The 23,620-nt window shown below is 37.4% G+C and overlaps 1 protein-coding gene across 6 annotated transcripts; it reads left to right on the top strand.

The window, feature by feature from the left end:
- The first annotated feature begins 4,488 nt into the window (after positions 1-4,488).
- On the top strand, positions 4,489-23,586 carry ZBTB41 (zinc finger and BTB domain containing 41). Of its 6 annotated transcripts, XR_014184245.1 has the most exons (12): positions 4,489-4,603; positions 5,297-6,530; positions 8,475-8,682; positions 9,410-9,479; positions 11,388-11,535; positions 12,238-12,367; positions 14,202-14,297; positions 14,821-14,927; positions 16,344-16,449; positions 17,451-17,539; positions 18,300-19,066; positions 20,781-23,586. XR_014184245.1 is itself a non-coding variant. In XM_082054614.1 (11 exons), the coding sequence occupies exons 2-11, from the start codon at positions 5,408-5,410 to the stop codon at positions 18,938-18,940; spliced, it is 2,718 nt and encodes a 905-aa protein (XP_081910740.1). In that variant the 5' UTR covers positions 4,489-4,603; positions 5,297-5,407; the 3' UTR covers positions 18,941-23,586. The 6 variants fall into 6 exon arrangements, 5 of the variants coding, with proteins under 5 accessions (XP_081910740.1, XP_081910743.1, XP_081910744.1 ...); XM_082054614.1 differs by having other exon boundaries at positions 18,300-23,586; XM_082054617.1 differs by having other exon boundaries at positions 4,491-4,603; positions 5,327-6,530; positions 18,300-23,586.
- Positions 23,587-23,620: the final 34 nt, after the last annotated feature.

Below are 23,620 nucleotides of genomic sequence, written 5' to 3'. Positions count from 1 at the left end.
GCCAAGATTATTTTTGTACAGGAAAGTCTGGTTTTGCTTGTTTTACTGGGAATTTGATAATATTGTTGCAGTCATGATTGTCTAAGGCTGTAAACAAGGCAAGACTTATTGGGGGAGGCAATACTTTACATTAAGTTGATGTGGCTGGAAAAATAAAGATTATTTGGGGCACATGAACCCTTCTTGAGTTCACGTGCCCAAAGCTGGTCTAGTTTTAGTTCAGATGATCACACACACCATCTGAACTAACAACAGAGATTATGTTTCTCCCCAGTTCTTGCCTTGCTTATAGGAAAATACCTCTTTGATACTAGTACTGTATTATTCCAAAATGTTTATTTTTTTTCTTGCGGACAGCATGGTCCAAAACAACAGGAAACGGATGTAAATTCTACTTTCTTCTTTGCACAGCTCCAGGCAGGGGGTACAGTTTTAATTTACAGTGATTTTTGTAACACTGCTTGAGATTTACACCAGCAGAGGGGAAGACCAGGTATTTCCTCCACTGTTACTTTCATTTTTCTTCTTCTCTTTCACTCTCCCTCCCTCCCCTGGGCTACCAAGCACTATCAGATCAGGTGGAGCGGGCATGGATGACAGCACAACAAGCACTGGCAGGAAAGCACACAGACAATTTCTCTCTACCCAAGGACTTCTCCAGCTGGTATATTTTTCAAAATGCAAAGGCAACGCAATGCATCTATGAATCTACCTGTAGAGCAAGGTTAGTACTGAGTTCAGACTCAACAGACCTAACAAAACTTTGTATTATTGTGGTGGCAGTGAGTGTCTCATTCCTGGCCCCTGCTAATTTTACCTCGGGGCTGCACTGGAGAAATCTGCTTTGTGGGGCCTGTAGCTGTACAGCTTTCTGCAACTTGCATGCTGCATTAATCCCCAGAAAAAGATGGCAACGGCCAAGACCATTGTTATTCAATCCACACCCGCTGACAGCACACTCAAGAGAACAAGCCCAAGCAGGGGTACAGTGCCTGCCCTGCCCTGCGGTAAGCTTCTCGATGGGGTGAGGCAGGCTATTGCACTAAGAAAGGATCTGACCTCCTTTTCTACACATTTCACTTGCTGCACTTTAGAGAGGAGACAAGAGGAAAAGCCTGATAAACAGGATTCACATGCCAAAAATCCATAAAAGTAGGACAAGCCTCCAGTTGATTAGTGCCCCAGAGAGACCTGCTGTGAGAGACTGGGGTGGTCTTTTCATGGCCTATTTGAAAGAATTTCTTGGCAATGGTTCCAGCAATGGACTTTATTCAGCACCGTTGGCTAGAAAACTTGTCGGAGTCTCTAGGCAATCTTACAACCCTTTCACTTCACAGCCTAATTTAAAACATTTGTGTGTATGTGGTGACTGGCTTTAAAATACATAAAAATCTCAGACTGGAGGAAGTGTGGGCTCTGTGGGTTCCTCCCTAGGTCCCACCCATCACTGACACATCTGGGATACAAAAAGGATGAATGACAGAGTGAGTCATGTTTCAGCGGAGTCAAACACTGTGAACCCATGGCAAATTAGCTCTAAAATTCCTAGAAAAGCAGACATTTACCTTAGATCAATGTTGTGGCCAAAGTAAAGGTGGCTGTTTAGCAGGAGATGTGAATGTTTATGCTACTGGGTTTATAACTGGGCACTTACAGTGAACAGCTGTTAAAGAATATACTGGGAATAAATTGAAATGACTCACCCAGGTCTTAAAACTTGCATGCTATTTTTATGTAATTTTACTTCTGTTTGGTTGGCAGCTAAGTGCTTAACATTGGAGATGACTCCCTATCTGCTTATTGTTTAAATTGTATTTGAGTCAAATATTTGTCATTTCTAGTTTCACTGTATCTCAGAAGTGAAGATTTTTAGCTGAAGAAGTGTTTCAAGATGAAACTGCCCCCTCCAACATCAGACACTCTTGCACAAAGCTACTTCTCAATTTCCAACAACTCAAGAATATTTATTTGATAAATATACTATTTTCTTGAACAAATCTAAACAACTGCATTTCCAAATTATGTACAATCTCACATAGGTGAGCAATTGCTTATTCTTTGATTAATACTGTCTCTAATTAACACAAAAGTCAGCTTTTTTTATCTCTGTGACAGATATTCTATTAACGGTCAAAAAATATTCAGCATGAATAAGCATTAGAACAAAAAGGATTAAGTTAAATTTTGCCTGTACCACTTTAACTATAAAAGAATTAATGCTGAAAGAACCCTAATGATCTGAGAGTTCAAGGACATTTTGTTTCCAAAGCATAATTATTGTAGCAATGCCAGCCATGGTAGTGGATCACTTAGCATGGTGTAATTTTTCTCTGAATTAAATGCTTCATGTTACATGAAACAGCAAAAGAGAAAAGGTGTTACCTAGGCTTGCTGTAAGCCAAAATGCCTGCTGAACTTGTAGACTTTAGCAATTAGGACAGATGTAGATGTTTTGTAGACTGATGAGAAACCATATAGTACTCAACACAGAGTAAACGTCAGCAACAAAAAAGTAAAAAGTCAGGCAGTATTCTAGAGAGAGGAAAGAAAACACACACACACAGAAGAAATGAAGGCCACTGTCAAAGACATTGAATTTACTTCTTAAAGTGCAATGGGAAGAAAATTATGACTGGGCCAAAGTCCATGCTGTAATGCAGAGGTGCAATTTCTACTTTCTTTGCAAGGAGACTGGATGCCATCTTTGAGTTCCACTGACGAAAGTAATTATGCCCAGAATATTTTTGTTTGGCCAAACTTCTTCACTTATTTACACCTACAGACAGGCACCACATTTGTTTTTAAATGAGAATAAAAGGCTTATACTAGCAACTCAACTTTCTGTATCTGAAGCATCTGCCAAGTATATGCAGAAATATAAAACCTCAGAAAAAAAATAATCAGTTATGTTGAATATCTGCATGACTTTTTCCATGTCAGGGAACAGGTATGGAAAATTCTGGTCTGTAGCAATCTAGTAGTTACAAACTAAAACACCTGAATCCCAGTATAGTACAGTGACAACTAAGCAAGTCTCAGGTCTGTTCCTCAGAATGGTTTCCTACCTTGGTTACCCTCGCTACCAAAATAGTTCTCATCGCAGTTGCCTTTTCCTTGCACACTTCACTCATTAAAACTTATAAAGCACGTAGCTTTATACTTCCAACCTGTAGATGCTTACTGCAGAAACAGTGAGACCCAGGAAGCCAGGTATCCTGACTGAATGATTCAGATTAAAGTGAAATTTAAGTCTCAGCTTAAACCTTACAGTGTGTTGCTCTCAAAACTCCCTTTTTCCATACAAAAGATAAACTTATTTTTATAGTTTATGTACAGCTTAATTACGGTTCTATAGAAATGAAAGCTGGCCAAGCACAAACCTCCTAAAAGAGTGGATGCCCCAAAGATAAGCTTTCAGTGCAAGAAAAATAGAGTAATATTGATTGCTCTATTACTACTTATTGATGCCATCATTTCCCTGAATGAAAGATTTAATACTATTTAAAATATTATTTGAAATGATTGAATATTAAAATATAATTTTATTTTAATGTACTGAGAAAAAAATGAAGTTACATAATTGTAGGCTTAAAATGCAGAGGAGGGCTGTGAGTACAGACAGTATAGCCACAACCAGTAGCTAAAAACGTTTTGAGAATTTTTAATATTTTTATTGAAAAATGCAACACCTGGAAATCACACAGTGTTTATTATGTGAAGTGACAACCAGTGGCAATTTACAAATCCTACTCATAAATACAGAACACATGTCGTGGAATAAAGTTTAATCCTGCATTAACACTTCTTTAAAGCTCCCAGGAAAACAACTCGTTTTCGGTGTTACATCGTCACTAGCAATGTTATCTTTGGAAAGCTAAAGATAGAATTGACAGGAGAGTGAATTTCTGCCGTTCTGCTGCCGAACTGCACCCCCCAGCGGATGTTCACCCGGCTGCGGGGCTCCCGGGGGGCTGCTGCCGTTTTGCTACCCGGGAGCACAGGAATTTCACGAGTACGTGGGTGAAGTCCTTCGAAATACTTAAGTTAAAGACAAATGCAAAATAACATTTTTGAGGAAAACTACTGGCAGCTTAGAAATTCTGCTTTACGTGTCACTGGACCGCTGTAAGCCCAGCACTCCTTCCCTTCACGCAGTTGTTTCCAAGCGAATGTCGCCGTGCAGCTGCTTTGCGGGGCTGCGCACCGAACAGACGGGTCTCGCTGCCGCCCCGCACCCCCGCGGCGGCCACGGGCGCTCACAAACGCCGTCACGGACACGGGTGGCCGCCCCCTCGCAGCCGCGCCGTGGCTCCCGTCGCTCCCCCCGCAAGCCCCGGCAAAAGCAACCCAGCAGCCGCGGGAGCTGACAGGGACGCGCTAGCAGCGCTGCCCGGCCGATCCCCGCTAGGACCCCGCCCCGCCCGCGCATGCTCAGAAGTGACACCGCGCCCCCCTCCCGGAGCCCCTTCCCCCGCTCACGCTGGCGCACGGAGCGAGGCTGCGCGCGGCACCGGGACCCGGAAGCAGCGGAAGCGGTTGCGGGCGCGGGGTGCAGCGGCCTTTATCGGCCGAGCGGGCCCGGGGAGCGCCCGGAGCCGCGCAGGTGCGTGAGGCCTCCCCGCCGGGGCTGCGGGCGCGGGCGGGCCTGGCGGTGGGGTGCGGCCATTTTATGTCCCGCTCGACAGCACCGGGGAGGCCGGTCCGGGGCGTGCTCTTTGCCCCCGATCTTGATGCCGCGGGGCACCGCTCGCCGGACCTGCTGGTGCTGCAGGGACAAAGGCCCCGCGCGCGGCCCAGGCCGAGGGGGCGGGGAGCCCGGCCGCGGGTTTGACAGTTGGCGGTGACAGGCGCGGGGCCGGGGCCGCGGCCGTGCCCGGGCAGCCCTGGCGGGCGGCTCTCCGGGCCGGCCTGAGGGGCCGGGCGCCCGGCGGGAAAAGCGGGAAGGTCGGTTTGCGTGTTGGGGTTAAACGGGAGCGAATGCGCGTTGGTGTGATAAGAAGAGCAACAGGAGGGCACGCCCGTCCCGGAGGATTGCACAGGCCGTGTGCGGCTCGGAGACCAGCAAAACCAGCCCCGGCCACCTTTTCAGCTCTAATGGTAGGAGGTGTCGGTTCACTTGCTCCGAGTAGCATTATGCCATGGTCAGGAGTGGGAAGTGATGAGATTGTAGTCATTTAATAAATGCTCGAGGTGTGCAGGGTAGATTAAGAGTGAAGCACAGAAAGCATTAACTAAAAAAAAAAAAAAAAGTTATGGTTAAGTGCTGTGAGTGACTTTAATCATAATTCTTTTGCAGATTATGAAATTACTGTTGTATTTTCTCAAGGTCTGGAGCAGAACCAAGTCTTCAAGAGAATTTTTTACCAATCACCTATGAAGCTCCTGATTTTAGAGTTGCACTTCTGCAATGAAGAAAAGGAGACGGCTCGCTGCAAATGTAAACGAAAAAGTTCATCTTGGCCATGAGAAAGATACTTCAGAACAGATTCTTGTAGTAGAGTCTGCACAAGAAATTATCTCAAAGTCTGCAGAAATAGCTCCTGCAGATCAGCTTGAATCTTCCCAAGAACTTTCATTGTCATCAGAACAAAGAAAGCTCCTAAGCTCATTGCAGTATAACAAAAATCTACTTAAATACTTAAATGACGACAGACAGAAGCATCCATCGTTCTGTGATTTACTTATAATTGTAGAAGGAAAAGAATTTAGTGCTCACAAAGTTGTAGTGGCTGTTGGGAGTAGTTATTTTCATGCCTGCCTGAGCAAAAATCCAAGCACGAATGTCGTCACGTTAGATCATGTAACTCATTCTGTCTTTCAGCATTTGCTCGAGTTTCTCTACACCTCTGAGTTTTTTGTGTATAAAAATGAAATTCCGTTAGTGCTGGAAGCAGCAAAATTTTTAGATATCATAGATGCAGTGAAGTTACTAAATAATGAAAGTGTTTCTAACGTACAGACTGATGTGGTAACTGATGTACCTACACCAGTAGAAACATTCAGTGAACTGACAGGTAAACTATTAAATAGTCATCAGTGCACTTTTTGTGGTCGAAGCTTCTGTTACAAGAAGTCCTTAGAAAATCATCTGGCTAAAGCCCATAGATCCCTTTCACTGGAAAAAAAACATGGCTTAAAGATGGTTGAGAAGGCAGACTTTACCACTAGACGTTCTATGAGAAACCGTAAATGTCCAGCTAAATTTGACAACAGTGACAATGAAAGTGCTGATGCCTCTGACAGCAATCTGGAAAAAGCCAGTTCTGACAAGGAAACATCTGAAAGAAGCGAATATGAAGACAGTGAAAGTGAATGCAATGCTGATGAAGAGGGACAGGAAGAGGACATGTCAGGTGAAGATTCAGAGTCTGAAGAACAAAGTGAAAAAGAACAGAATGATACTGAAGAGAGTTCTGAGGCGGTTGATTCAGTGGGAAATATTCCTGAAGGCTTAGCTCCAGTCATCATTCAAAGCAGTAGTAAAAAACTACTGCAGTGTCCCAAGTGTGACAAAAAATTTGATCGAATAGGTAAGAGCTGGTCAGGTTGATCTCTTTCCATTTTACCATATGATGGTGCTATTTGCATGGGAAATAAACTGAGCTTTTTCTCTGTCCTAGGGAGGGAAGCCCAGAATTTCTGGATTGTCTCACTGATCCAATATGCTGATAATTTTTCTGAATGTATTAAGTTGTGTCTGTGGTGCTAAACAGTTTCAGTAAATGAACTGAATGCACTATTTGAAAAATCTGCAAATGCTAAATTTATTTTTCTTTCACTGCTCTGGATTCTGGCTGTTAGCATGGTATGTAAAAGCATTGAAAAAGGAGGAAAATATAGCAAGATATTAAATGATAAATTGCACAAAGTCTGAAACTTGTATTTTCTGCCAAATTAAGTAACAGAGCTGTCGTTATTTCTGAAGTAAAACAGCACCATTGTCAAACAGGCTAAAATTCTTCTGCAAGATGCGTAGATGCTTAGGACCTAGTCACTCTAACTTCTAGCATGATTTTTCTAGTCTGTAGTTAACACCAAATAATACTCTGTGAGCTTAATCTGTTCTATTAGTATTGATTGTCTGATGGTCAGTCTAGGTGTATGGTTACTTGGGATATCAGAAGAGTTAAAATTCCAACTTTCCTGCTTTCCTTTCTCACGTTATAAGTAAATTGCTACTGTACTTCAGAATTTTGTTGTTCTTTCGGCTGTAATTAATGTCGAATTATCGTCATGTAAGGTATTGACTTCCTTTCAATCATGGGACTTGAGAAAGAAAGAATTCCTCATAGTGTTAGGCATTTTTTGTGTTCTTATAATAGATGGGTATTTCATAATTTTGAAATTTGAGGAGATGATGGAAACGGGGTGGGGCTGGTGTGTATCTTAGTTCCTACTCACACACAGTGTACTTAGCTTGCTGAGGTAAAACAAATTTTCCAAGGTCACAAATTACATTATAGAGGCTATTTAACATTAAAAGTGTCAGACTTAACTGTACTTATAATGCCATATCTTAAAGCCACATAGGAAATTTTCTGAATGTCAGAGCTTTGTTATTAATATTGAAAGGCTACTGCGCAAAAATAAGTGGCTTGTATTTAGGGTAGTAATGGTACATTTTTGTTTTGCACACACTGGAAGTCCTTTTCTCTTTGCACTTTCATGACTTAGAATTCTAGTTTTGTGCTCAAAAAATACATGAGAAAAAGCATTAAAACAAGTGATACATAAAGTATTTCTTCAGAAGCTTGTATTACTGTAGACAATTAGATTGTGTATTGAATTTAGGAGCTATAGTACCTTTTTTTTTTTTATGTTATCTCCTTCCTGGAAGTATGATGCATATTCTACAGAGAAAAAAAAATATAGTACAAAGCAGAGAGCTTGCAGTTAGCTTTAGGTGGATAGATCCTCAGAAGAAAATGAGCAAACAGAACAGGGAATACAAGTGATATGAAAGAAGTAGAAGACTAGTATTTTCATTTACGGTAATAACTTGGGTGCCAAATATAGATTGTTTGCAAGGGTCTGTATCATTCATTCAGCATTTTGTTGTTTGCAAGTAGTTTAAAAATACCAATTTGTTCTCTGTTCTGAAAAGGTATTTCATGATCAGTGTAACGAAAGAGTGGTATTATAACTTTCAATACTTAAAAACAGAATATGCTGTAGAGTTGAATAAGAGGGGCTCGCAACCCTCACACCAATTTAACAATAATACAGAGCCCCTTTATTTTTACTCTTTATCTTAAAACTAGATAAGGTGGAAGTGTGGAGGAACCTTGGTTGAAAAGCATATGTGTCACTGTGCAGTTTTCAGTGGTGTAAACCAGTAAGAATCTTTAGATGTGTGTGGAAGGTACTTAGATCTTGACCACATATGAGAGAGATACATAACAAACCCCAAATGTGTCTATTGTAGGTGATACCTGTTACAGTTGATGCTAACAGATTTTTTTGTTGTTGTATAGGCAAATATGAGAGCCATACACGTGTACACACGGGTGAGAAGCCTTTTGAGTGTGATATATGTCATCAGCGCTATTCAACGAAGTCCAACCTGACAGTGCACAGAAAGAAACACTCTAGTGATACTGACTTTCATAAGAAGGAACACAAATGTCCCTACTGCAATAAGCTGCATGCAAGCAGAAAGACTTTAGCGAAGCATGTGAAGAGGCAAGTATGAGCAAATTTGTCTTGCATTTCTGAAGAACTGGGTTTTTTTCAGTTCAAAAGTGAAGGTAAATCTATGTGTGCACCCGGCATGTTCTGCATTATTTCTATAACTGTTTTTTCAAAGGATATGGGATCTAGCAGTATCGACTAACCTGCCATAAGGAGAGCATAGGGACTGACTAAATAGCAATAGTAGTTCTGTGGGAATTCTACCGTAGGTTTTTACTGTAAATTTTAGAATGCTCAGATGAGCTAGCAGTCAGTCAGAAAGAACAGTCTTAAAAATTACCTGCATTGCTTTTAATCTGGAGGAAAAATAAAATATCTTTGGTTTTAGATGTTGATGCTGTACTGTTAATCATAATAGATGGATAAACCATTTCCATGCAGATTCTTTTATGTGAATAATTTGTTTATAGCAGGTCTAATGATGAGGTGTTATTATTTACATACCACTTTTTTTCTCCTTCATTGCATATATCCATAAAGCATTATAACTGAAACTGTCCTCTGTCTTATCAGTTGTCATGTGAGATTCTATAGGAGTCTATGGTCAACGCTGCTTTCCAGTTACTTGTGCCTTTAGAATTATTCAATTATCAATATTCTGTTTTGCTGCTTTGTTGATAAACTTCATGACACAGAAAGTTTAGAAACAGATATTTAGTATTTGGGTGATCTTCGTCTTAGAAAGTTATAACTACTTTCAGCTTCTGTCTTCTCCTAGGTTTCATCCAGAGAACGTACAAGAATTTCTTTCTATCAAGAAGACAAAGAGTGAAGGTTGGAAATGCGATGTAAGTAATACTTCAGTACTTTTCATTTTTTTCGTACAGATACTGTGCTGGTTTGTGACTTGAGTACTTAAGTGAAAATATGGTATGTGTTTTTTGTGACAGTAAGCTTTGTAAATGATGGTACAAATTTCCTCTTTATGCCCTGATTTGAAGACTGAACTTTGTTCTGTATATACCAAGTAGATAATACCAAATGGAATTCTAAAATAGCTGAAGATACTGTTTTTTCATGTGATCAGCTATTACTATGGTTAAAAATCCATCACTTTATAGGTCATGAGACTAGAGTGTTATGAATACTTTTAAAACAGTATTTACTCTGCCATCAGTTATGCACATCAAACACTGACTGTAAAGTATGCTTTTTTTGGAAGGCTTTCTTAATGTCGAGGAAGATATATGTTAAATGTGAAATGCTTTCTCATTTAGCTGCATATGCACATCAACAGACTTATAAATTCAGTACAAATTTACCTCTAGGTGTAAAATCGTAGAATCCTTTCCTTGGTTTTGCCCAGGAGAGGTGTATGTGTGAAACTGCATCTACTGTATAAAGGAATTTGTAGAACTTCCATTCCCTATCTGACTTCTGCCAAATAATATTTTAAGGTTTCACATGTGGTTGGTTTGTTTGTTTTTAAGGGAATTAGTTTACTTTTTTTTTGTTTTCCCCAGGACAGCTCTTTTGTTTATGCAAACCGCTATATGCCCCTGAATTTTTGCAATATTAAGTGCAGTAATATAATTACTAATCTCGCTTTGTTTATGAACTTTGACTTATATAATAGGAGGTTGGAGGATACCAGCTGTAGGAATTTGTAGTGATTATCTGCTGGTGATGGTACCATGGTTGGAGATATTATATAGTTGACCGGAGGAAATTCTCTTCCAGATGAAGTTATGTTCTGTGAACTACTACAGATTCTGTTTGTTACTAGATAAGAAACATTTTAATAGTGAGAATCAATCATACAACATTTTGATGTTCATTTCTCCAAAAGTAATCTTACTAGATTAATCGTTTGGTAAATTTGATAGTCACGGAAGCACCTCAAAATGACTCCAAGCAAATGATGAGCTTAAACCAACTTTAATTTGGAACTGAAACCAATGTAAAGCAGAGTGTGCGTAAACCAAAATCAGTCAGCACTCCAACAACTTTTGATCAACTGTGGGTTCGATGTACCAGTTGGGGATACTATTACACAGGAATGATGATCCGAAGTGTGCACACACTCACTCAAAAGACACCTCTCTCACTCAAGGGTACCCAGAAGAAATAATTGCTTGCCTGGGGTGGGGACAAGAGCTCCCTCAGGGGTATATCCAGGAGAAATAATCACTCACCAAGGAGGAGGTGAGGGCCAATGGTCTTGGAATTTTCTCTTTAATACATGCTGTTGGAGAATTTCCCAGAGGAAATAAAGCAACAGGTGTGACTCTTGTTCTACAGTAGCTTATACTACTATACAACAGGTTTTACCACAGTCCAACTTGGCTGTTCCAGCATCCAAAAACCAAGCCAAAGCTATTTGCTTTTTTCCCATTGGCTTATTTTCTGTTGAGTTATTGTATTGAAACACCCTAGGAAAAGAGTCTGGTGAGGGCTGGAGTCAGTGGACAGAAGAGGGGGTGGAACATGTAACTGTATGCAGGAGTTGCCAGTAGTTTCATTTAGGCAGCTGTGGATCAGCATCTTATTTTATACACTGCAATCCACTAGGGTTTATGTAGAACACAGATTTTTTGATGTTGACTGCAAGGCTTTACAAGTTGGGATAGAGTATGCTTTTGGTTAATACTTGTTTGAGCTTACATTGCTGCAAAGAGCAGATGAACTAATCTGTTAGAGTTTATGAATATCTGATATAACTGATGTATCTTTGACAAAATGTATTATCATTTTAGATCTGTAAGAAATCTTTCACTCGAAGACCTCATTTAGAAGAGCATATGATCCTTCACTCTCAGGATAAACCCTTTAAGTGTACCTACTGTGAAGAGCACTTTAAATCCCGATTCGCAAGACTGAAACATCAAGAAAAGTTCCATCTTGGTATTAAAACCTCCTTCTGACATGTAAACAGTAGATTTAAAGTAGAACCCTCCTCTGCCACTGTATATCCTGATCAATCTTGTTTCCACCCTATCTCCTATTCCAGTTCTCTCTTTTCCAGTTTTGTGGGGTCGTGTGGGTTTGGTTCTGGTTTGGTTTGGTTTGGTTTTGTTGGTTGGTTTTCTGCTTTTCTGTTCAGCTGTCGTTTTGAGGCATTACATTGTACCTAAGTAAATGCAAGTTTTTGGAGAGGAAGAATTACGGTTAGTTTTGTCTCAAAACTTTTTTGCATTAAATTGGTTCTCAACTATGGGGTCAGATTCTTCCTGAAGTTTTCCAGAGACCTTTTTCTTTCCTCCTGAAGTATTCCAAGGACTTTTTTATTACTACTAATTATTTCTGTCAGTTAGGAACTAAATTAATGATAGTAATGGGAATTTGGTTGGGCTAAATCACTTTTGACTGTTCTAACTTTTTGCTTTACAATAATGAAACAGACCAAAATACCAGGTATTAGAAATAACTTATCCAGGCAGAAAGTACACAAAGTCTAATGTATGCTGACTGGAGTAAACATTAATCATTTGTTAGACAGAACTTGTGCTTTGTAAATTGATCAGGGTTTTCACAAGTAACCAGTCTGTGCATCTTATATGGCTTAACTGATGGTTAATAATACTGTGTGTGTCTGTCTCCTTGTAGGGCCTTTTCCTTGTGATATTTGTGGCCGCCAATTTAATGATACAGGAAATCTGAAACGCCATATAGAATGTACTCATGGAGGAAAGAGAAAATGGACGTGTTTCATCTGTGGAAAATCTGTGAGGGAACGGTAAGGAGTTGCATGGCTACTTGAACTTCAGCAGAACAGAAGAATACTTTGGGCGCTTTGATTGATTCTAAGCATGCTTTTACCTTTGAGATTTTAAAATAAATGAGAGAATTTGAGAGGGCTGGTGTATTAAAAGGTAGTGTCAGAGCCACAGGTAGCATGTGATCTGATCACCTCTAAAATTAAGGATGACACCTGTAGGTAATAAGTTATGAGGTGGAACTATATTAAGAAAGACTTACCTCTAATTCACTTCACTTAGGGTTCCTGTGTTGTACAATAACATCTTGCATTTCTTTGGGAAAGAGTTTTCTGCCTTAGGTATTTTGGAATGACACTGATGAGGATAGGAACACTGGTGAAAATGACTAACAAGAAATTGTACTTCTACAAGCACGGTTTCATGGAAGATGTAATAATACTGTATGACCTTTGCTGTTGCTTCTCTAAATGGAGGAAAAAAATTGATAATTTAGAGCTGTGAAAAGTGGAAGCTCTAAAAGTTGGCTCATGAATTTCACTATACAGAAAAAGCATAGAAAAGCTATGGAAATAAGATTCTCCGCCCCTGACCCCCATTTCTATTCTATACATATGAGGGGAAAAAATGTGAATTTTCAATGGCTTCAGTGCAGGTTCCTTGCACTGCTCAGTAAAGGACATCTTGTGAGTTTTCCATATGGTGATTTATGTTTAGGTTCTGAAACAAGAAGCCTTTTTTTTTTTTTTTTTTTTTTTTTTTTTAATTTTGATGGAATACAGCTTCATACCAATAACTGCGACTAAGATTCAAGTTATGTTGTCTTTGGGGAATATGAAAAGATCTGAGTTTGTGTACTACAGTATGTTTTCTTGATTTTTTTTTTTTTCTCTCAATGAGTGGCAAAGTCGCCTGGAAGTCTTGTCAGAGGAAGATTTATCCCTAATGGTTTTGTTGGTGATGTGTATTTTCTAGTAGTTTGGTCAATAGCTTATGCATGTGTTAAAAGAAAATATACTAATGCAATAATGAAATAGTAAACAAACAAGCTATAAAGCACAAATAATTATATAAAGCTCACTTTGAAATGCAAGAAGAATTTCTGTTTAAAAAAAATCAATATGTTTACATACATCAAGTTTCTTTTGTTGTGTAAGGAAGTTGAATATGTACATATTCTTGCTCTCCTTAAAAAAAGTAATTTTTTTGTGTAAAGCATAGGAGTATCTTTGAACAGTAATATTTATAATAAGCACTGGAAGGAGATCAAAGAACTTTCTCTTTTGTTCAGTTCACACACTTACCAGCTGTGTATATGGTAAACTTTGTTGTCTGATTCCTTTGCTTGAGAGGAATTTTCACCTGCATGCACTTTTCCTTTTTACATTGGAAATGCAATAATAAATGTAGACTTATATATGTGTATGTTTATAAATATTTATGTATTTAAATAAGCCCTGTGCTTAGTTAGTTTAAATTAACATCCATGATCTAGATCTCCTTCAAGTCTGACTTCAAAGCTCTGGTTTAATACATATAATAACAAGGAAATTATTACACAGAAAATAGTGTTGAAATATATGTTTTCTTGAATGTATATTGTCCAAATGTATGTTGGGATGATGTTTTGTTTCTTTGCTTGTATTGTTTCTAGGTACAGTAGTTAATAGATAAGTTGCTATACTTCCTTTGAATGTATGTATTTATGTGTGTATCTGAATAAATTGAAGCAGTTGTTTGGATATATTGTGATGCATCAAAGTTAAAGAAATTGAGAAATTGATAGTCTTATTTCACTTTAACATGGAAGTGGCATTGCTTAAAATTAAATTTTACTGTCTTTATTTTAAACAGAACAACCTTGAAAGAACATCTGAGAATTCACAGTGGAGAGAAGCCTCATCTTTGCAGTATTTGTGGGCAGAGTTTTCGTCATGGAAGCTCTTACAGGTACAGATTTTTATTAAGTAGGCTTCTAAACTGTCTCACTGATTTGGTGATTTATATGCATTCATATCATCAATGTAACTCTACATAATGTATGTGGTTTGATTTATTCTAAGAGCATTAGCAAATAACATGGTTAAATAATGAAAATATGTTAATAATCTGTGAGAATTCATTTCCTTTTTAATACAAGACATCGATGGTTTCAACACAGACAAAATCCCATACAAATCTTGTATCCAAGTTGACTTTCTTGCACATGTAAAACTGTTGCGTCTTTGTTATTCAAAGCAAAACAAGTGGAAGACTAAAATACTCTGCTAAATTAACACCAGATACAAGAGTTTAGCTCTGTTCTCTCTTGCTTTCAAAGAGCGGCTTAAGCATACCTCAGTTGACAGTTATTTCCTGATATTTGTGTGAAGCACTAAAACTGTATTTTCTGGTATTTTGCACTGAATTAGCAGTAAAGATGATGTTAACACAATTGTGGTTTATGGTTATATTTGTGACTATAAATATGCAGACTTCATCTAAGAGTCCACCATGATGACAAGAGATATGAATGTGAAGAATGTGGGAAAACATTTATTCGACATGACCATTTGACAAAACACAAAAAAATACACTCAGGTAGGCATTTTCTTTGAAAAGTGGCTTTTAATTTGCTCTTCTGAAATAAGATCAAATAAAAGATTAATTATGGACTTTTTTTCAGTACATGCAACGTTTTAGGCCTGATAAAAGTTCCTCTCGCTATTTTTAAGGTCTAATAAAATAGGGTTAATCTTACACATTCTCGAGGGTTAAAAGCCAAGTGTTTCCTCCGTATTAACGTAGAAAGCCAAGGGACAGTCAAAAACATGTAACACTGTCTTGCTTTAAAAATAATACTAAAAAAAGCAAAAGTGAAAAAGGAGGATTTTTTAAATGAGTTCAGATTTCTTTTTTTTAATAGCAATTGTGTGAAACATTATTACCACAACATAGAAGAAGCTGTCACAATCTCTGTCAAAGTTTGTACACTGATCACTTTAATGTAAGAACATCAAAGAGGTGTTTCTGAAGTCTCTGTTACGGGAAGGAGGGAAGGAAGATGGTGGGAGCCAATGAGAAGAGCAAAACGGGGATGATCAGGAGGAAGGAAAAAATAATCCTTTCTGTTGCACTGAGAGCAGAAAGGTAATCAAAAGTGTAGTAAGAGTGAAGATTCACTAGGGACTTTTTCAGAACAGGCTCCAAAGGGCCTGCCTCCTAGAAGGCAAAATACTTTCTAGGCAGCATGAGAATATGAAAGTGATCAGAGTCTAAACTTCCTGAGCCTTTATTTGAAGGACAGCTTCCTGTTTGGTGTTTGAAATCATAATGTCTGCTATAAAATAAAGAAATCTTTCAAAACTCAAGTACAACAACAAAAAAATCCTCTTTTCTACTCTATTTGCTTTTCCCCCCTCTAGAAAGTTACATTCTTTGACTGTCCACACTCCTCCTACTTACATGAGAAGAAATATTCTGCCACTTTGTGGAAGATCTCAAGATGACTAAAAAGAATCAAGATACTTTTAAACAGCACCATAAAAGAAAAAGGTAACTATGTAAATCAGGATAATGAAAAATATAAATACTGTGGTGTAATTTTAAGTTCTAAAAATCAGTAGCTGAAAATGATTGGTATGTTTAAGTAAGCTTTTCTTTTAAAGCCCCTAAATTACTGAAGATACCACATTTCAGGGCATAATGAAGAGAGTAGATTCCTAGTCATTCACTTGTACCTCTCATGACTCACAAACATGAATTTCTTTGTAGAAAGAATGAATAGTCAGTAATAGTCATATATAACAAGTGGTAAAAATCCTTACTCTGGTGGAACCAACCTACTTCCTGAATTTTGTTTGTTGATAACAAAATGTTTCTCTGAGTAACATATGGAAGACTTTGGTTGGCTGGACTCTGAACATGGATCTACTGTATGTTTTACAATTACAGCTCTTAGACGTTCAACAAGTTTCAGAATATTTAACTGAAATTTATTGAATTTTGCTCTTGCAGGTGAAAAAGCACATCAATGTGAGGAATGTGGAAAATGTTTTGGTCGTAGAGATCACCTTACTGTTCACTATAAAAGCGTTCATCTAGGAGAAAAAGTCTGGCAGAAGTAAGTGTGGGGTTTTTATAACTGCCTAAATAACTTTTGTACGGTGACTGATTTTGCTGGGACTTGCATGTTTGTGCAGAATTCTAGTAGTCTGTGTGTTTGTCATGCCCATTCCCTTAGTCTTCATAGAGGTATCATTATTATGGTTTGAAGTGGATGTCAGAAAATTGCTTTCACAATTTGAGCAAGATGTTTTCTTTGTAGCATAATTAAGGAAATAAAATTTTCATCTGTCAATTAGCTGTCTCGATGTTGTTCTAAATTGATGGTTTGTTGTAATATTGGCATTGCAGACTAGTTAGACTGAATTACTATACATCATTTAAGCGCTGTGTGGACTATCCCACAGTTAGGTATTGTAGAAGCTGATAGCGGATTAGTGGCTCTGAAAGTAGGTAAAAGCTTTTAAACCCATGTTATGTTTATAAATTGAAAAGACAATAGAGTTTTTAAATTCTTGAGCTCCAAAAATAAGCCTTTCAGAGATTTTAAAATTAACTGAGACCTAGTTGTTTTTCAAATTATGTGTTTTAGCTGCTTGTACTCATTAGCATTGTGTAGAAGCCACTACAGATGTGTCTGTGTTGAAAGTATTGTCTGCTAACTCTCTCTGGTTTTTCTTGGTAGCTGGTAGCCTAAATCATTCCTAGTACTTTATTTACGGCATAATTCTGCCAAAGTGAAAGCCTCTTTTGGATCTTGGGCAGAAACTGTTACTTAAGGTTATTTTTGGAGTCGGAAAAGAAGTTTTAGTGGGTTTTGTTCTATGAATAAATACTAAGTGCCAATCCCAGTAGATAATGCAATTGAATAAAGAAAATAATCTAATTGACCTTATTGGTATGCAGATGCAAGGAAGTATGGACATAAGTGAGAACATTTTGAAACTTCCATATTCAGCTATTTTGCGGTTGAAGATTTCAGAAGGGACTGTGCACATATCTTTATTGTTGGTTTAAAGAAAAAAGTATCTAACATGAAATGTCTTTTCTTCTTTAAAGATATAAAGCAACATTTCACCAGTGTGAAGTCTGTAAGAAAGTTTTTAAAGGGAAAACAAGTTTGGAAATGCATTTTAGGACACACTCAGGTAAAAATAAACCCAACAAAACCACAAAACATGTAGGAATGTATTTTTATGCATCAACATTGATGGAATTATTTTATTCACTATGGTTGTTGAGTGTTCATGGCAAGAGAGCAGGAAGCAGCAAGACGACTTTTTCTTTTCCATATGTTGGTTGTTCCTGAATGCTGCCTTCTGAATGGATCACTTGAAATACTAATAGTCCTCAACACAGGGCTGTGGTATGCTCTCTACACCTCTTCCTTTTGTTTACTGGCGTATGTTCTTGCCAAATTTACCCAGAACCTTCTAATCATTTTTCGTGGTCCAGAGAATATTATGCTTCAACTGGTAATCTAAACAAGGATTTGAAATCCCTTTGGAAAGGTGTATGTCTTTGTATGTCTGACTTTGTTTTTCCTGCCTTATATTCAGGGAAATCATTGTCCTTCAGAAGTGTATAGAAGTACAAATTGAGCTCATTTAATACCAGTATCATAAAAGTTTAAAGACTGTTCTTTTTTATTTGGTTTATATTTTGATTACCTTTGTGTGTACCTGGCAGAAATCCCAAATATTGAGAGAATGGTATGCTAATATAACTTCTAAACAAACTTCTAAGGGCTGCCTTTATTCTGAAGTTGATGCTAAACATATGCTGTTTCTTTTCAGTAGAATTGTTTTATACTAGGTCTGTATTTCATAATGCATGTATGCATTTGCATATTTATTTGTGACATGGTGTTACTCAGAGCACCTAATTTTTACTTCTCTGTCTTTACAGGTGAGAAACCCTACAAATGTCAAATCTGTAATCAGTCTTTTAGAATTAAGAAGACATTAACAAAACACATGGTTATTCATTCAGATGCTCGACCTTTTAATTGCCAACACTGCAATGCAACATTTAAACGGAAAGACAAGCTGAAATATCATATTGATCATGTTCATGGATCAAAGGCTGCAGAAGAGGCATTGACATCTTCAGAAGAAAAGCTAGTCTCCTTACCAGTGCAGTACACCTCTGATGACAAAGTTTACCAAACAGAGGCTAAACAGTATGTGGAACAGCCCAAAGCATATCAATCAGAAGCCAAAACTCTGCTACAGAATGTATCTACAGAAGTATGTGTGCCTGTGACTCTGGTACCTGTTCAGATGTCTGATCCGCAAGCTGATCTGGTGCAGCACACTGCTCAGTCCCATGGCATTCTTCCTCCACAGCCTGAGCAGACAGATTATCAACGAGCAACAGATCTATCATTTCTAGAGAAATATACTCTCACTCCACAACCTGCAAATATTGTTCATCCTGTAAGGCCCGAGCAAATGTTGGATCCTAGAGACCAGTCATATCTTGGAACTCTACTGGGGCTAGATACAGCTCCTAATGTACAGAATATTTCAGACAATGAACATTCGTGATCAGACCATAACATTCCACCTAATTTACTAAGCCATTAGCCAACAGAAGGCTGATATGGCAATTAAGATTTATATTTTATATTTTATTTGGACTCATGAGTCTTCTGCATAGCTTTGGAAAAACAGGTTTGTTTCCATAATATTTGAACATTTAGGCACATTTTGATGCATACTGAAAGAGTGTTTCTTGTGTTTTTGAGAGTTTTTAAAAATCTTATAGATGGTCTTTTAAAAATTATGCTCTGATACCTTTTAAGGATAGTGGCTGAGAAATGTAATTACATATCTAGCTATTTTAAAAAATCGTTTGCCTTTTTGCATCTCACTTTGAGTTAATGTTTTAAGTGTAATAGAAAGCATTCTGGAAGAATACGGACTGTGTCAAATTTATAAAAAGTTGTAAGGGCAGGCAGGGATATGAATCACAAACTTTGAATTATGTTCCACATAAAAATGAAAATATAATTTTACTTGAACCCTCAGGCATTTTTGGAGGGTTTTAAAGTCTGCTGGACTCTGGAGCCTAGCCAGCGGACACAGGAACTAGATTATTCTGAAAAGTCATTCAGATATTTTATGAAGACACTAAGCAGGGGGTTTGATGATCCCTCTGAGTATAATCACGCTGCCTAAATTTGGCCTCTTAATTCTTCCTTGATCTCTAATATTGAATTATGTGGGAGGATCTAGACAATAGTATTGTCTGATTTTCTTCAGTTAGTCCTATACAATTTTAATATGCATTTTTTTCTTGCTTTTTCAATCTTGTCTTCTAAAGTGTGCCCCGCACTCTAACTTTGAAAAAAATGGGAATATTTGCAAGATCATTTTTATCTATAAACAGTCAGAAAGGACTGGCATGGCTTACCCTTGTTAGAGCATAACAGGGTCCTGCATTAGCCTGCACATTTTCAGGTTATCTGTGATAGAGAAGAAATTTAAAGGCTAGTATTTCCAGAACAGTACTCAACTTCTATTTAAAAAAAAAAAAAATAATCAGGAATTATAAATTTCTTGTGAGTTGCTAATGAAATTATTTTGTTTCTCACTTTCTTGTACTGTGTTTATAAAACAAAGTCAAATTCTTGAGAGTATTTTATGTCTTTAATTATTTTTAGCTTTACTAGCCATAAGGGTTTTTTCCGAAAGAACCATTTTGACCTACAAGTCTACTGTAATTCACCATGAAATCTAGCATAATTTAGCCACATCAAGCTATCTATGTTAAGCCTACTTTAAAAATAATTGTTCTGTGTTTGTTTGGTGAATATTATGCCAAAGAAAATATCTGAAGTAATTTTATAATCTTTATTATTCCTCACAAGAATTACATATTAAGGCAAAATTTTCTGCAGTTTCCCCTGTTCTTAAATTATTATCTTAAAGAAACTTTAAAATGGGAAATTGGATGTATCTGTAAGGTTGTAAATGTTGAACTTAGCCAATGTCCTGAGCACAAGTGATCTGTGCTGAAAAGCTTGTTTATCATCCCAGTTCTATAAACTCTAAGTGGCATGGATCATTTTAAATCCTATTTAAATACTTAGGTGTTAGGTTCTTTTAATCCCCATCTACTTCAGTGTTGAGCAGTTGGCGAGAGAAGGTCCAGAGCTGCCCGAATGTTCATATTTTGAAGCTTGTACCCTAATGGATTCTTAACCTAAACACACCAAAGATTTCTGTAGCTGTTAAATAGTGGCAGAGTTATAGAATTTTAAGTGTTATTGATATTTAAATAGGACTTAGCCAAAGAAGCACAATAGAAGTCCTAAACTTTAAAAGTTCCGTTTCTAAAACAGGACTACATATGTTTAACTGTTCTATGTTTGTATCTCTAAAGTAAAATTTGGAGCTGTGCTCTGGGAATGTTCAGACTGACGTGCTGTAAATACATCTGGTAAGAAGCTGATTACTAATGAACACGCAGCAATAACAAGGCCATTGAATGCCACCTGCTGAAAGGACACTATCAAGTACTACCCTTCCTGCTTTCTCACTCCACCTTCATCTCCTTTCAAAATTGTTTCTGTCACCTTTACACTCCATGGCTTGAAAACTGACGGTTTATGTGTAGTTTTCAAGTCTTCATGTGTGTATCATATATTACCACATGTGCACATTCATGTGGACATGAAACCTGATTTCCAGCATTTGTAATTATACCATTAAAAATAACCTGACATGAATGGTGTAAGTGCTGTTGTCAGACTAAAAAGCCTAGCGCTCTGTTATTTCTTGTCTTTGCTGTCCTATGGTAGAAAAAAGTATTGTAGGATTTTGACAAAACAGCAGCTTAAAAATAGTTGGTAACTAATCTTTTCTTTTAAATCCAGTCTGTTCAGAAGGCACTCTAGGAAAATACTAAAATGGAATTTGGAGCATATTTACTTGATAATGTCCTTTTAAAATTTTTTTCATGATTGTGCCTTTTATATATATTCTGAATAATGGCTTTTTCTCTAGTTCATTTGGTTATTCAGAAAACATTGAGGTAAATATCTTCCAAAGGGCTTCAAGTTTTTGGGTGCCCAACAAGCAACAGGTTATAAAAGGACTTGTTTTTCAGAAAAATGAGCACTATCTTTGCTGTTTGGGTGACCAGAATTGCTAGTCATTCCTAGAAAAATGACCTACTGGTTCTTTGGCATTCTTTTATTTGCAGATAACCCTACTAGTTAGTGTTTTTACCTGCTGGTCAGGCTGGATCATTGCCAGTTGACAGTGAAAGAAAATAGGAAAGCTTATGTGCTAGATACATAGTTTTTATTTTTTTAATATCATAACCTATAATTCTTATGGCTTTACATCTATTTAAAATTCATATATGAGCAAAGTAAGTGTTCATGGACTGATACTTCATCTGGTAGGTGGAAGCAGCTGATCTCTGCTTGGTGGAGGACAGTTCCTCTGAAGAGGGCTGGAGTTGAGGGGCAGAGAGCAGCACCTCGCAGCTGCAGGGTCTGAAACTCCATTTTAACATGTGCAGGTACTCACCTGAGAGTGCACGTCCTGTTGACCTGGAGGGCGCTTTTACAGTAAAGGCTGTTGTTTTATCTGGCAGTCATTGACTCAGCTGACTGTTTGTTGCCAAAGAAGGAAGAAGCAGGTCTCCTAAAAATATCTCTGAAGGATGATTAGTGGCACATTGCAGAAAGTTGGTCTTTACCACATGCTGACCTTTGAGGAGAAAAGTGGAGTCTGTGTTGCTACTCTAAAGTGCGATGTGGTTCTGAGAACTTACTGTAGTCGTTCTGTTTAAACATTGAATTATGGTTTTTTTTTTTTTTGCTGAACAAATTTCTGGTTGTTGACTGGGTTGCTGCCTGTAATTCTTTAAGTGGATTTTATATTGAGTTTATTTATTTATATTGGAATTTCTTCTTTGAGCACTGACACTTTTCCTCCAGATGACTCTCATGGGTTCTTTTTATGCTGAACATCGGTAATTGTAATGGTAATGGTGACAATATATCTTCCTTAAGGCTGTGGTTTCCTTAAAAATATAGGGCTACTTTAGTCTGGATTATAACTCGGATCTTTATTTTTAAGGATGGGTCATGCCAGACCATAATGACAAAGATTTATTTGATATCATCAAAGAGCTAAGCTTATTTCCCTAGTAACGAATGGGAAAGAGCATCCAGGACTCTGAAGAATGCTTCAAGTGAATCACCTCATAACTTGCTTGATCAAATATGAAATGTGTTATGGAGTGCTAAGGAATAAATGACCCTCAAGTTTTTAAATTTAAAATAGTTTCTTTATAGAAGTTGATGAATGTCAAATTATGAATGAATTCTGAGTAGAGTTTTTTTTTTTTCCCTGAAAACAGTAGCAAATATGTGATTTTTTTTTTCTGTATTGAACACACATACGTAACTAATCCAGGTTGCATGTTCTCCATACGACTGAAGCTTGAGGGAATTAGATCGCATTTATCTGCAGGTCCATGTGAATAATGTCATGTGTGATCTTTTTCTACAAGATCATCTTGCAGTGATTTGCTTGATTCATGAGCAATGACAGAATTTAATGCAGGGCAGTCACTTTGCTTAAACCCATAAGGATCTTTTTCATGGTTCATAAGAAATGATTTGGTTTAGAAGGATTTAATGGATTAAAGGTAACAATGGCAAAATTTTTTAATCCTCCATAACCATTTTGATCATGTTTAAATGTTCATCCTTTTGTATTAAAGAATAAGGTGAAATAAACTCAATATTTTGTCAATGGTTTTTCAGATAACGTGCTTTAAATGTGATCTGTATAGGTTGGTATTTTAGATGGAAGTCTTTAAGTAAAGTTGTCTTTTATGGGAAATTCTTTGCTGTAAGGAAAAGTTAGGAAGTGTACTGTAAATGTAGAAGTACTCAGTCCTATGTGTAATTTTGTTTGTTATGGAAAAGTAAAGTTCATTTGTCTTAACATTGCTCGCTTCACAGGATTTCTTGCAGAGGTGCTTGTGCTAAGATTTGCATTCTGCCCCTGTTTTAATCAGCGTGGAAACCCAGTATTCTATATGTCTTTAAGTTTTAAAGCTCACAAAAGATAAACAGATGAGGCAATTTTTTTCATCACATTTGTGTGCATCTCATTCTACTTTTTATTTTAAAATATTTTGTAAATTAAATTTATTTAGAAAAGTACTTGGCTTTGCTTGATTTTATTTCTTTTTTTAAC

The sequence above is a fragment of the Streptopelia decaocto genome, assembly GCF_964273445.1.
Source record: "Streptopelia decaocto genome assembly, chromosome: 5".
Lineage (NCBI taxonomy): Eukaryota > Metazoa > Chordata > Aves > Columbiformes > Columbidae > Streptopelia > Streptopelia decaocto.
This window is presented reverse-complemented; position numbering and strand designations above follow the sequence as displayed.